Source organism: Triticum dicoccoides, chromosome 4A (assembly GCF_002162155.2).
Source record: "Triticum dicoccoides isolate Atlit2015 ecotype Zavitan chromosome 4A, WEW_v2.0, whole genome shotgun sequence".
Taxonomy (NCBI): Eukaryota; Viridiplantae; Streptophyta; class Magnoliopsida; order Poales; family Poaceae; genus Triticum; species Triticum dicoccoides.
The window spans coordinates 472,816,875-472,830,022 of record NC_041386.1 but is presented as its reverse complement, the minus strand read 5'-3'; the positions used below and the strand labels follow the sequence as shown (position 1 = coordinate 472,830,022).

The window sequence follows — 13,148 nt, the reverse complement described above, 5'->3', positions numbered from 1 at the left end:
GGCCCAAGAAACAATCCTGGCCCAATCAATCACACGTGAAGTAGATAGTTCCTTGGAGCAGCAGCCCAAGAGATGTCCAGGCAGACGATCGTATGGCTAGCAACGCCAAAGCTTTGTGGAGGCTCCCAGCTCGCCTTATTATACTGTTTAGTAATGAGTAACTAGAGGCAAACGTTGCTACGAGAATTGGTTGATGACAACTTAGGTTGATAACATGAGAATCGAAATTTAAACATACATATGACTTATTATATTTGATTATGTATAATTGTAAAATATTTATTAAATATTAGAACAATAATTGAATGTGGTGTGTTTTACCATGCATGACTACATAATTTAGGCAGTGGGGGTGCTACATGGTGACTATGATGTCAAACGACATCATAGAATTGAGATTAGCCGCCTGTGTTTTACTATTTTAAGTTATAGTTTGTCTACATGTAAGCTAAATTTTCTAACTTTAACATCACAATTTCTGACTTCTAGCGCCATCACTTTGTTCAGGTGGGCCTTGTCTCATTCATAATTTTATGGTGAGGTGGTATGTTTACATATTGAGATAAATAAGTTAGCGAAGATGACTCTCTAAGATATATATAAGATACAAGTCTGGACGGACTTCATGCTCACACCTTCGATAAGAGGTCTATCCCACTGCGCAACATTGTCCTTTCTTCATTTTTTCCAGGGGTTTGTCCTATCTTCCAAGGCTCTAGTCTCTCACTCGTGAGCAATTGCACGCGGCCATCTAGGTCGGTCCAACACACAGCCCATAGGAAGACCAAGACAAGTTTTTTTTTTCCGGGGTAAGACAAGATGTTGTTGCCTATAGTAATGACAAAATGCGAAAGTCCTCTTTCGCATGCGTGAACTCATGATGAACAGTAAAATTTGAAGAAGAAAAAAACATAGAAACTTTTTTTATGTGGCAAACTTTGATAATTGTTTCGAGTGCTTGCAAAGTTTCATTATGGGATGGCATTCGTGGAAGTTGTGGGAAGATAAATAGCACTCCAAAATGCTTTCGAAAATACTAGCATTTTTGGAGCATCGATTTGGTTTTTCGGTTCACGACTTCCGTGTCCATGAATGTTATTTTATGATGAAACTTTGAACTCACTCAGAATATTTGTCAATGTTTGCCAAGAAAAAGAACAACTTTTTTAGAATTTACTGGTCACCCAAGCTCGTTTGAGCTCGAGCTAAGAAACATCGCGTCTTGACAAATGCTGCTTTTCATTGTTTCCGTCATCTAAATGGGAGAATAAAAACTTGTTATAGAACGAGATACTCCCTCCACCCGAAAACCAAACTTGTCCCTCTAATTTGGTGCTAAATACATCCATTTGAAAGACAAACTTTTTCAGACGGAGGGGGTGCTTGTCTTTGCTTTTCTTTTTTATCAAACATCGCGCGTGATGATATATACTCCCTTTGTATCACATATAATATGTTTTTTGACATTATCATAGTATTAAAAATGTCTTATATTTTGATACGTAGGGAGTATTAAACAGCAGCACACATAGGAGGAAACTGGCACTTTTTGCCAAAAGTGGTCTGCCAATCGTGACAGCGAAATTTCGTTGTCCTTGTTCCAACCGAGCACGGCTTAAAAATTATACTACAAGGCAGCCGAAAGTGCAAAGAAAATGATTTTCATTCTCCACCGCCCTCCTCGCAGCAAATGGCTGGCCCGCCCCGTTGGACGACAGTGTTTCCCTGCCGGCAACGCCACGTCTTGTGGCCGTCCCATTTTCCGCTATATGATCCATACATAGATTGCCGAGTGATCAAAAACCTATACTAGTCATTAGCCTGACACCCACAAGCCGAGTGCTCTCTCTATTCACAGTTGTTTAGCAGTATTTTACGTCACACACATGATGATATCATAATTTTATTAGGTCCATTGTACGTACGTACTTACTAGTAGTAGTGATTAAAGTTGTTTAGGTGATCGGACCATGTGGTTCCCAAAGGGGCTTGTCTTTTGAACTTGGGTGAGCACAACCTGAGGAGGATGAGCTTCAAAATACAGTCTAGGGCTTCACTTCATTAATTTAAAACAACCACTTCAGATCCTCCCAGTCCTCGCCGCTAGTCAATGCAGTGATGATGGACATGGACGGATGGACCACACTCACCTGCACACAGTATAGCATACTAGTCCCTAATTTCAAACCCAGACAGCTCACCTGGCTAGCTAATTGCTGGATGAAGTACTAGTACCAGTGCTACCACATCATTAACCCAGAGTTAACCACAAGCACAACATCTGCCCACCAACAACCAACCAAACAGAAACAAACATTCCAAAAAGTTCCCTTGATACAAGTACCATCGCGTGATAATCAGCTGTCTCATCTGCTGTCCTGATGCTACTCCTACTACAGGCAATGGCGGCACTACTAATGTGATTTTTCCTCTTAACACCGAGTCTAACAATGGAAAATCCAAGAAGAGTGAGTTAGCTTAATAACCCTCCACTCCAGTAAGTGGTCGTAGTAGTAGTAGTAAAGTAGTACAGCAAAGGGAGGGTCAGTACATACTACAGTAAACAAACCAACAAAACAAAACCGAACAAACAAACACACTGCCTGTGGCTGGCGATGAAACAAATGTATGAGCTGTCCTATGCAGTGGGCTGGTGCAGGTGACAGCGAAGATTCCCGTGCACAATGCCAGTGTTTGCGCCACCAGCTTCCAAAGCTGCCGACCACACCACACCAGGGGCCAACCTCCCGGCCCCATTCTTCAGTACGTACATCCTTGTTGGAGACCCCATTTGAAACTTACGAACCTCACATGGAATGATTCGAGTTTCCGGGCCAAAATCTCACACATTGGTAAGGAAACAGCAAGGCAATTTCCTGGGAAAATCGGGCCAAATTTCCGGGTTCTTAGCTGGCCCTGGCCCCGGCCCTCTCCGAGACATGGATGCTGTCGCTTTGGGTTCTGGGTTGTACAGCCACAGCCAAAGAGAAAGGCATGGCCTCGCAACAAGGGCAACAAAGCCCCAGAACATTCTGCCATCATCTGCGTGAGCGAGCGAGTGGCCTGGCTTGTGCTTGTTTCTTGCCTCTATTCCATTCGTTTCAGCTGGCTGGCATAAGTTGGCAGGATCTGCAAGGATCAGGGTGCCGCTCACATGCGTGCAGGACTAACCCTGTATAGTACAAAATTGATTACATTTGCCTCTAAGTGCAGGCAAGTGCTACCAGCTTAGCACCATCATTATACTACTCAGGGTTGCTTCTGCAGAACACTTCAGCACCACTCACCACTACAGAAAGGATATGTTTACATCTCGTCTGGAAAATTTTCAACGCTCAACTTCAGCACCGTATTCTTAAAAAAAATAGTACAGAATGTGGGTATCTAGTTTGAAATTTTCATGTGACAGAAACATTTGACCACTAAAACATGATCAGCAAAGTGACGGCTATTCTAAGCCTCCTAGTGCTTATTTGATACTGCAACATGGAAATGATCAGCTTATACCATATCCAGCATGGAAATGATCGGATGAACGTGCACCCATGACTGACAGCAAAGAACAATGCTGCCTAAAGGAGCACAGCATGCTCCAAAAGGTTGGACCAGAGGCAGGCTGTCGAATTATAGATTGCTCATGACCTCCACCCAAGGGGATTTTGTGACAAGTATCTCCACCTGAGTTTCGACTTTCGGTCAAGTGCCTTTGTTAAATTACCTTGTCGATTGTTAAAGTGCGAGAAACAGAGGACAGACCCATGGCCAGCCTAAGTAAAGGTGATGAGCAATACTAAAGACAGGAGCTTATACAACGAACTTGAAACTAAATTATTCTAATGTAAATGCACCTTGCTTTCGCCGTCCATCATCCAATGCCTCGCGAACAACCCTAAAGTGCTAACTAACTTTGAAACAGCAGACTGACCCAAAATTATACCAACAAATATAATTCTCTCATTTTTGTTAGCAGAGAATTATCAAATCATCTGCTCTATCTTCATTTTGATGTTTGATCACACTTACACCAATTAAACATTCTTTTGCTATTTTATAAAGCTGCATTCAAGCCATTCTTACCCAACTCAGCATGAAAGAAACTAAAATTGTTAATGACAAACAATAACAATGACACCCTTGTAAGTTCAAGAGTTTAGTATTACTTTGGAAAAAAAATCATAAGGTTCGATCATCAAGAAAGTACAGCTAGAAATGCGTACATCTCTAAGAAGACAAAGGAAAATTTTCATTGCAGACAGACTGAATGTTAAATCACAAGATTCGATCATCAATCAGGTACAACTAGAAATGCGAAAATTTCTCAGAAGACAGAGGAAAGTTCTCATTGCACACAGACTGCATGTTAATTCTTAAATCACAAGGTTGGATCATCAAGAAGGTACAGACAGAAATGAGAACCTTTCTGAGAAGAAAAAAGGAAGGTTCTCACTGCATACAGACTGCATGTTTAAAACAAGCAACAATGAAATCTAAATAAGCAGATTAGTTACCAAACCAAACTAAATGAGTAAACATTTACATTGTATTAAACATTTGTCCAAACAGGAGAAGCTAAAAGGCACCAAAATGGAATTGAGTTGGAACCTGTATGAATTTCACTGGAACAGCACAATGGCATGTGCAATGAATATTACCTCAGCCTTATTGCCAGGCCCATTTTCCTTCTGAATACAACAATGAAAAAATAATCGAAGGATTCCAAATCTGGCATGACAAATATCTCTTCTCCATTGCTTGCTTGCAGATGAACCCAACAAGGAACATGGCGACTATGAACATCAACAGCAACCATTGCAGAACAATTCAAGTCCTAATAAGAACCGCCAAAAGAATTTGCTACCCGCAAGGAGCAGCGGCTGAACCCTAAACCTAGCAATTCACAGCACCCTCACTGACATGGAATGCGTTCTGCCTCAACTGACCGGTGGACAATTCCACATCTCAGGGCATCATCATAGAGCATTGCTGCTGTTGCCTGAATTCTGCAGAACACCAAAGATCAACTACACAACATACTCGCTCTCAATCACAGGTTTTGTTCGCGTTCCCAACGCTACAGGCGCTTGCGACCGCCCAACCTGCGCCATGCGCAAAGTCTCCCCGACCTCCGCATTTCGTTCCATCACCTCCATCTTCTTTTCCCTTTTATATCTGACGAAACATACCAGAAGCAAAGCCAACAGACCCAATGCAATGACGCCCCCAACAACGCCGACAGCAATCTTCCATGCGTCCGAACTACCCTTATCACGACCACCATTAGTCGGTATCGGTGGGGCAATTGCGCCTGAAGGCCCTGGAGCAGGAGCAACCTCACTGGAGTTCACCACTATGGAGAAGTGCCCTCGGCGATACGTTGCACACACGTTGTTTGCCTCCAAGCCCCGGAACTGTGGCACGCCATCCAGATCAAACCAGACACACTGCGGCGCTGGACTGCCTGGGGGCACCGCCCTCACATTGCTGAAACTCACAGAAATGGGGCTCCCTGACGCGACGATGCTCAGCTCGGACAACCCCGCTGCTGACAAGTTGGCAGCGTCGTAGACCAGCAGGCCGAGAATGGGCGAGAGGTAGGTGTAGCCGGGGAGCGGGTAGTACTTCTCCGACAGCTCGCCCAAATTGTGGTACACGAGCACCACCCTCTCCACGTACGGCTGCACGATGACGCCAGGGGGGATGCTGAACTCGAAATAGTCGGAGAAGCCTTTCCTCCGCAGGCTGCCGCTGCGCAGGCGGAGCCCGGACACCGCGACGCCGGCGAGGTCCGCGGGCACGGTGCCGTTGTAGACAATGCCGGTGTGCGGCCGGACGAAGGCCCGGTACGCGTAGCCCTGCAGCATTGCGTCCAGGGCCCTCGCCGGAGACGGCGACTGCGCCGCCGCCGGAGAAGAGCCCAAGAAGAGCAGCTGGAGGAGGCAGGCGCAGATCAAGAAACCCATCCCGGCACGCCTCCGCCGCGAGCGAGGATCCAAGAAGGGGACCGCCGGAGCCGAGCAAGAGTCAGGTCAGGATCCCCTCCTCATCCGCATACGACGAGGGCCTCCGAAACGAGGACGAGATTCGGAGCGGGGGAGGACGGGCATGCGCGGCCCGGAGGCCGGCGGCAGGCGAGCTAGCAGATCCAAGGAAGCAGCCGGGCTGAGCAGAGCAGCCGCAATGGCGAGGCAAGTTATGCGCGCGTCCGGAGTCCAAACAGGTGGCAGGCAATTTCGGCAAGAAACCAGGGAGGCGGCCGGGAAAGGAAGGGAGCAAAGGAAGGATTGGATGGCGAGAATCGGGAGGAGGGGAGCAGGGGCGGCGGGATCAATCCGGGCCGGGGACGCCGGAGTCCACAGAAATCCGCGCGCGGCTGCCCCCACGGGCGGGTGATTGCGACGGCGGGGGTTTGGGGATTCGGCAGCGGGGGTTGGGGTGGAGAGAGAGAGTGAGGTGAAGGAGAGAGATTTTAGGGAGAGAGAGAGACAGGAAGGAAGGAGAGAGGTTTTAATGGGGACGCATTTTCTCAGGGGCTCGGATGGAAATAAATCCCCCCTGGTTTTTTCCCGCAATAAAATACGCGGGCTCACAGTTGGCACGTCCGCCCCGGCGGAGTTACCGCTCTGCCCCTGGACAGCTGGGCTTCTGCTCGCTGGAGAGTGGGGTCCAGCCGTGAGGGGTTCGTTTGTGTACGGGAGATCGGAGGGGGGCTTTTCTGTAAGAATGGCGGTGCTGCTGACTGACCTGTGGGGCCGGGCGTGCCGGCTCGGGCGGCCGGCAGAGAACGCCTTTGCTCCCAACGTTTGGATGCTCCTGTCCTGAGAGAGATGATTTGCGAGGTGGTGCGGTCTTTTTGTAAAGCCCTATGTTTGTAGGTCGCTGAGGTGTGGGACCGAGCTGAAGCCCACCGGCAGTGAGCGTGATTGCTAGACTTTTGTCGAGTCCTTTGCCAACGACTGGATTCCAGACCTGGTTATCATCGTTCTATAACGGTATTAACGGGTCTACTGGCGCAACAATGGAATGGATAAATTTCATAAAATCACAATATACTCTCCGGCCATTAGATTTTTTTTACGGAAAACTTTTAATCTATTTGTCTTCAATCATGGCACCACAACGAACATCACAAATAATAAAAATTGCATTCAGATCCGTACACCGACTAGCGACAACTACAAGCACTGAATTGAGCCGAAAGCGTGCCACTTTCATCGCCCCTCCCTCACCAGAGCCAGGTCACAACTTATTATAGTAAACAGTCGAAAAATCGTCGTGCTCAGGCCACATAAGACCAACACACCAGAATATCAACCGTCGTCGATGAAGAGAAGCGTAGATTGAAATGATCTGACCTGAAGACACACGAACAAAGACAAACGAAGACCGGGTCCGAGACGATCCACCAAAGACAACCATCGACTGAATCCCACGAGATCCGCCGCAGACACACCTCCACACACCCTCTGACGATGCTAGACGCACCACCGGGACGGGGGCTAGGCAGGGAGAACCTTATTCCATCTTCGAGTCACCGCCATCTCTTCCTGAACAAGATAGAAACCCTAACAAAACTTGAAGAAGCATCTAAAAATGGAGCCTCCCCCCAACAAGGATCAGGATTCACCGCGCACCCATGACTCTAAGGCCATAGGAGACGTGGTAGATCGGCGGCCCCGCCGGCGGGAGGCATAAACACTAGTTGCCTTTCCTTGGGAGGAGAGACCTCCGACCATCAGATTTCCTGGACAGAGACGACGTTGAGGATGTGATGGCATAGGATTGCCGTGCAGGGACGGTTCGCGGCGTCGAAGAAGATGGATGGGGCGAGGCGGGATTGCCGGCTTCGTCGCGGTGGCGACAGACGACCCATGCTATAATTGTTCAAGGGTCTTTTGTAAAGTTCATCGATGAGAGATGGAATCTAATATTACCACATCTATATTTCGATCGAAAAAGGCAGAGCAAGTGTTCTCTTTGAACCGACGAACTTTTGGACAAATTCTCTTTACAAAAAACTTCTATGAGTAAATTTCACCTCAACTGAGATGTTGTGTTCTACTCCATGTTATTATTCACAAACTGACAAAGATGGCCCCATATGTCACAACGATGTCATACCTGGCTAGGTAGACAAGTCAAGCTGTGTTTACTAAGGATGCATTCAATATGATGCACAACCCCTAGCCATACATGTTCATTGATACATTTTTATATAATTCATATTGAATTGGTGAAATTTGGCATACCCTTTGTATGCCCCTAAATAGTGCATGTTAGTTGTCAACCCAATGAGTTGTCATGTCTAGCATCCTAGAGTAGAGTAAAGCTTGCCATTGTGTCACCCATAAGGGGTATTTATAAATGTAATTAAAACTATAATTTTTTATTGAATAGTCAAGGAGATATACATATGAATATTTTCGTCTATATCTTTATGAAGATTCACAACCTCTTATGAGATAGGTTTAAATGAACCAAAGCACACGTGAATTACAGAAAACAGAGAACCAAAAAAACAATTATGCACCCTTCCCTCCACACACACACACACACACACAATGAGGACACCCCAGGGAAGCCCACAATGAGGGGCACCTTTGCTTCGCCAAGGCAACACAAGAACGCCATCAAAAATCAATGCATAGCCTAGACATTGTGGGCACCATCCTCGCGCACCACAAGCAAACTAGTGCAAAGACCGTGACAAAAAACTATGGGATGCGCAAATGGAAGAGAAAACTTTGACCAAACCATGACAACTTTGATACTATCGACGTAGCCGAAGGGCACCGAGCAATTGGATAACACTACAACACTAGAGAGCCCAAAGGGGTAGTCGAAGGGTGACAAACAACCGATACACAACTAAGGAAGGGGTGGGGCTCCAATGGTCCTTCATACTGAGACCGACTCCTTAATCATGACGGGGTTCCGGTTGAAAGGACCTAGACGTCACCTAGAGGTGGGGTGAGTAGGCGTTTTAAAAACATTTATGGTTTAGGTTTGAATAAATGCGAAATAAAATTAGCATTTAACTTATCAAGCACAAAACCTAAATAAGCTAGGCTCAACCACTACTGCGGGATGTGATACGTCTCCAACGTATCTATAATTTTTTATTGTTCCATGCTATTATATTATCAACCTTGGATGTTTTATATGCATTTATATGCTATTTTATATGATTTTTGGGACTAACCTATTAACCTAGAGCCCAGTGCCAGTTTCGGTTTCTGTTTTTTCCCCTTGTTTTTGAGTTTTACAGAAAAGGAAAACCAAACGGAGTCCAATTGACCTGAAACTTCACGAAACTTATTTTTGGACTAGAAGAAGGACATGGAGTAAAAGAGTTGGGCCAGAAGAGTCCTGGGCTGCCCACGAGGGTGGGGGCGCGCCCACCCCCCTGGGCGCGCCTCCATACCTCGTGGACAGCTCGGAGCCCCCCCTGACTTGTTCTCGACGCCAAAACCTCTTATATATACTAAAACTTCCAGAAAGAAACCTAGATCGGGAGTTTCGCCACCGCAAGCCTCTGTAGCCACCGAAAACCAATCTAGACCCGTTCCGGCACCCTGTCGGAGGGGGGTGATCCCTCTCCGATGGTCATCTTCATCATCCCGGCGCTCTCCATGACGAGGAGGGAGTAGTTCACCGTCGGGGCTGAGGGTATGTACCAGTAGCTATGTGTTTGATTTCTCTCTCTCTCGTGTTCTTAATTCGGCACGATCTTGATGTATCGCGAGCTTTGCTATTATAATTGGATCTTATGATGTTTCTCCCCCTCTACTTTCTTGTAATGGATTGAGTTTTCCCTTTGAAGTTATCTTATCGGATTGAGTCTTTAAGGATTTGAGAACACTTGATGTATGTCTTGCATGTGCTTATCTGTGGTGACAATGGGATATCACGTGATCCACTTGATGTATGTTTTGGTGATCAAATTGCGAGTTCCGTGACCTCGTGAACTTATGCATAAGGGTTGGCACACATTTTCGTCTTGACTCTCCGGTAGAAACTTTGGGGCACTCTTTCAAGTTCTTTGTGTTGGTTGAATAGATGAATCTGAGATGGTGTGATGCATATCGTATAATCATACCCACGGTTACTTGAGGTGACATTGGAGTATCTAGGTGACATTAGGGTTTTGGTTGATTTGTGTCTTAAGGTGTTATTCTAGTATGAACTCTAGGATAGATTGAACAGAAACAATAACTTCGTGTTATTTTACTACGGACTCTTGAATAGATCGATCAGAAAGGATAACTTTGAGGTGGTTTCATACCCGACAATAATCTCTTCGTTTGTTCTCCGCTATTCGTGACTTTGGAGTGACTTGCATGTTCAGGGATTGTTATATGATCCAATTATGTTATTATTGTTGAGAGAACTTGCACTAGTGAAAGTATGAACCCTAGGCCTTGTTTCAACGCATTGCAATACCGTTTGTGCTCACTTTTATCATTAGTTACCTTGCTATTTTTATATTTTTAGATTGCAAAAACCTTTATCTACCATCCATATTGCACTTGTATCACCATCTCTTCGCTGAACTAGTGCACCTATACAATTTACCATTGTATTGGGTGTGTTGGGGACACAAGAGACTCTTTTTTATTTGGTTATAGGGTTGTTTGAGAGAGACCATCTTCATCCTATGCCTCCCACAGATTGATAAACCTTAGGTCATCCACTCGAGGGAAATTTTTTGTTGTCCTACAAACCTCTGCACTTGGAGGCCCAACAACGTCTACAAGAAGAAGGTTGTCCCCCAAGTTTTCTGGCGCTGTTGCCGGGGAGGTTAGCGCTTGAAGGTATATCTTTAGATCTTGCAATCAAATCTTCTAGTTTCTTGTTTTATCACTAGTTTAGTCTATAAAATAAAACTACAAAAACATGGAATTAAGGTTGCCTCATATGCTTCATCTTTTTAATGTCTTTCGTGAAAATAAGGATTCCGATAATTGTGCCAAAGTGTTAGAAGAAGAATGCATTAGAATGTTTGGCACTAAATCTTTGTATGATGAGCATGATTGCAATGTTGTTAGTATGAATTCCTTGGATATCTATGATGCTAATGATATGCAAATCCACAAGCTTGGGGATGCTATGTTTGACGAAGATGATATTTTTTTGTCCCCCAAGTTTTGATGAGCAAATTTATTTTGATGATAGCATGCCTCCTATTTATGATGTTTATATTGATGATAGTAGGTTTGGAAGAGTGTCAACTTTAGGAAGTAATGATCCCACTATTTTGGAGGGTGTTGAATCTTATTGTGATAATTATGGAAGTGGGTTTGGAGAGGTCATGACTTTAGTTAATGTTAATCCCACTATTTTGAAAGAGTGTCAACTTTGCATACAAGTAGATCATGAAAAGGATGCTTTATGTGATGGTTATATTGTTGAATTCATTCATGATGATACTGAAATTTATTATGAGGGAGGAATATATTCTTATAGGAATTGCAATAATATCAAGTTTCCTCTCTATGTGCTTAAAGTTTTAAAGTTATGCTTGTTTTGCCTTTCTATGCTAGTTGATTATTGTTTCCATAAGTTGTTTGCTCACAAAATTCCTATGCATAGGAAGTGGGTTAGACTTAAATGTGCTAGTCATATTCTTCATGATGCTCTATTTATGTTTCAATTATTATCTTTTATGTGAGCATCATTGAAATCATCATGCCTAGCTAGGGGCATTAAACGATAGCGCTTGTTGGGAGGCAACCCAATTTTATTTTTGTTCTTTGGTTTTTGCTCCTGTTTAGTAATAAATAATTCATCTAGCCTATGTTTAGATGTGGTTTTATTTTTTAGTTAGTGTTTGTGCCAAGTAGAACCTCTGGGAAGACTTGGGTGAAGTCTTTGCGATCTTGCTGTAAAAAACAGAAACTTTTGCGCTCACGAGATTAGCTGCCATTTTTTACTGGAGAGTGCGATTAGGTTGATTATTTTTGCAGATGATCAATAGACAAATTCCCCAGGTCCACAAATTTATTTCAGAATTTTGGGGGTTACAGAAGTATTCAAAACCTACAGATTACTACAGACTATTCTATTTTCATTGTGTTGTTTGCTTATTTTGATGAATCTATGAGTAGTATCGGAGGGTATGAACCATAGAGAAGTTGGAATACAGTAGATATTACACCAATATGAATTTAGAATGAGTTCACAACAGTACCTAAGTGGTGATTTGCTTTCTTATACTAACGGAGCTTACGAGTTTTCTGTTAAGTTTTGTGTTGTGAAGTTTTCAAGTTTTGGGTAAAGATTCGATGGACTACGGAATAAGGGGTGGCAAGAGCCTAAGATTGGGGATGCCCAAGGAACCCTAAGGTAATATTCAAGGACAACAAAGAGCCTAAGCTTGGGGATGCCCCGGATGGCATCCCCTCTTTCGTCTTTGTTCATCAGTAACTTTACTTGGAGCTATATTTTTATTCACCACATGATATGTGTTTTGCTTGGAGCGTCATTTTATTTTATTTTGTTTTGCTTGCTGTTTGAATAAAATACCAAGATATGAAATTCTTAAATGTTATAGAGTCTTCACATAGTTGCATAATTATTCGACTACTCATTGATCTTCACTTATATCTTTTGGAGTAGTTTGTCATTTGCTCTAGTGCTTCACTTTTATCTTTTTAGAGCACGGTGGTGGTTTTATTTTATAGAAATTATTGATCTCTCATGCTTTACTTATATTATTTTGAGAGTCTTTTAGAATAGCATGGTAATTTGCTTTGGTTATGAAATTAGTCCTAATATGATAGGCATCCATGATGGGTATAATAAAAACTTTCATATAAAGTGCATTAAATACTATGAGAAGTTTGATACTTGTTTTGAGATATGAAGATGGTATATTAGAGTCGTGCTAGTTGAGTTATTGTGAATTTGAGAAATACATGTGTTGAGGTTTGCAAGTCATGTAGCATGCACGTATGGTAACCATTGTGTGACAAATTTGAAGCATGAGGTGTTTCTTTGATTGCCTTCCTTATGAGTGGCGGTCGGGGACGAGCGATGGTCTTTTCCTACCAATCTACCCCCCTAGGAGCATGCGCGTAGTGCTTGGTTTTTGATGACTTGTAGATTTTTGCAATAAGTATGTGAGTTCTTTATGACTATTGTTGAGTCCA

The 13,148-nt window shown here is 43.9% G+C and overlaps 1 protein-coding gene across 1 annotated transcript; it reads right to left on the bottom strand.

Annotated features, from left to right (window-relative positions):
* Positions 1 to 4,360: 4,360 nt before the first annotated feature.
* LOC119286262 lies at positions 4,361 to 6,487 on the bottom strand. The gene has a single exon (XM_037565636.1). The coding sequence runs from the start codon at positions 5,958 to 5,960 to the stop codon at positions 5,022 to 5,024; it is 939 nt and encodes a 312-aa protein (XP_037421533.1). The 5' UTR covers positions 5,961 to 6,487; the 3' UTR covers positions 4,361 to 5,021.
* Between the last annotated feature and the right edge of the window lie 6,661 nt (positions 6,488 to 13,148).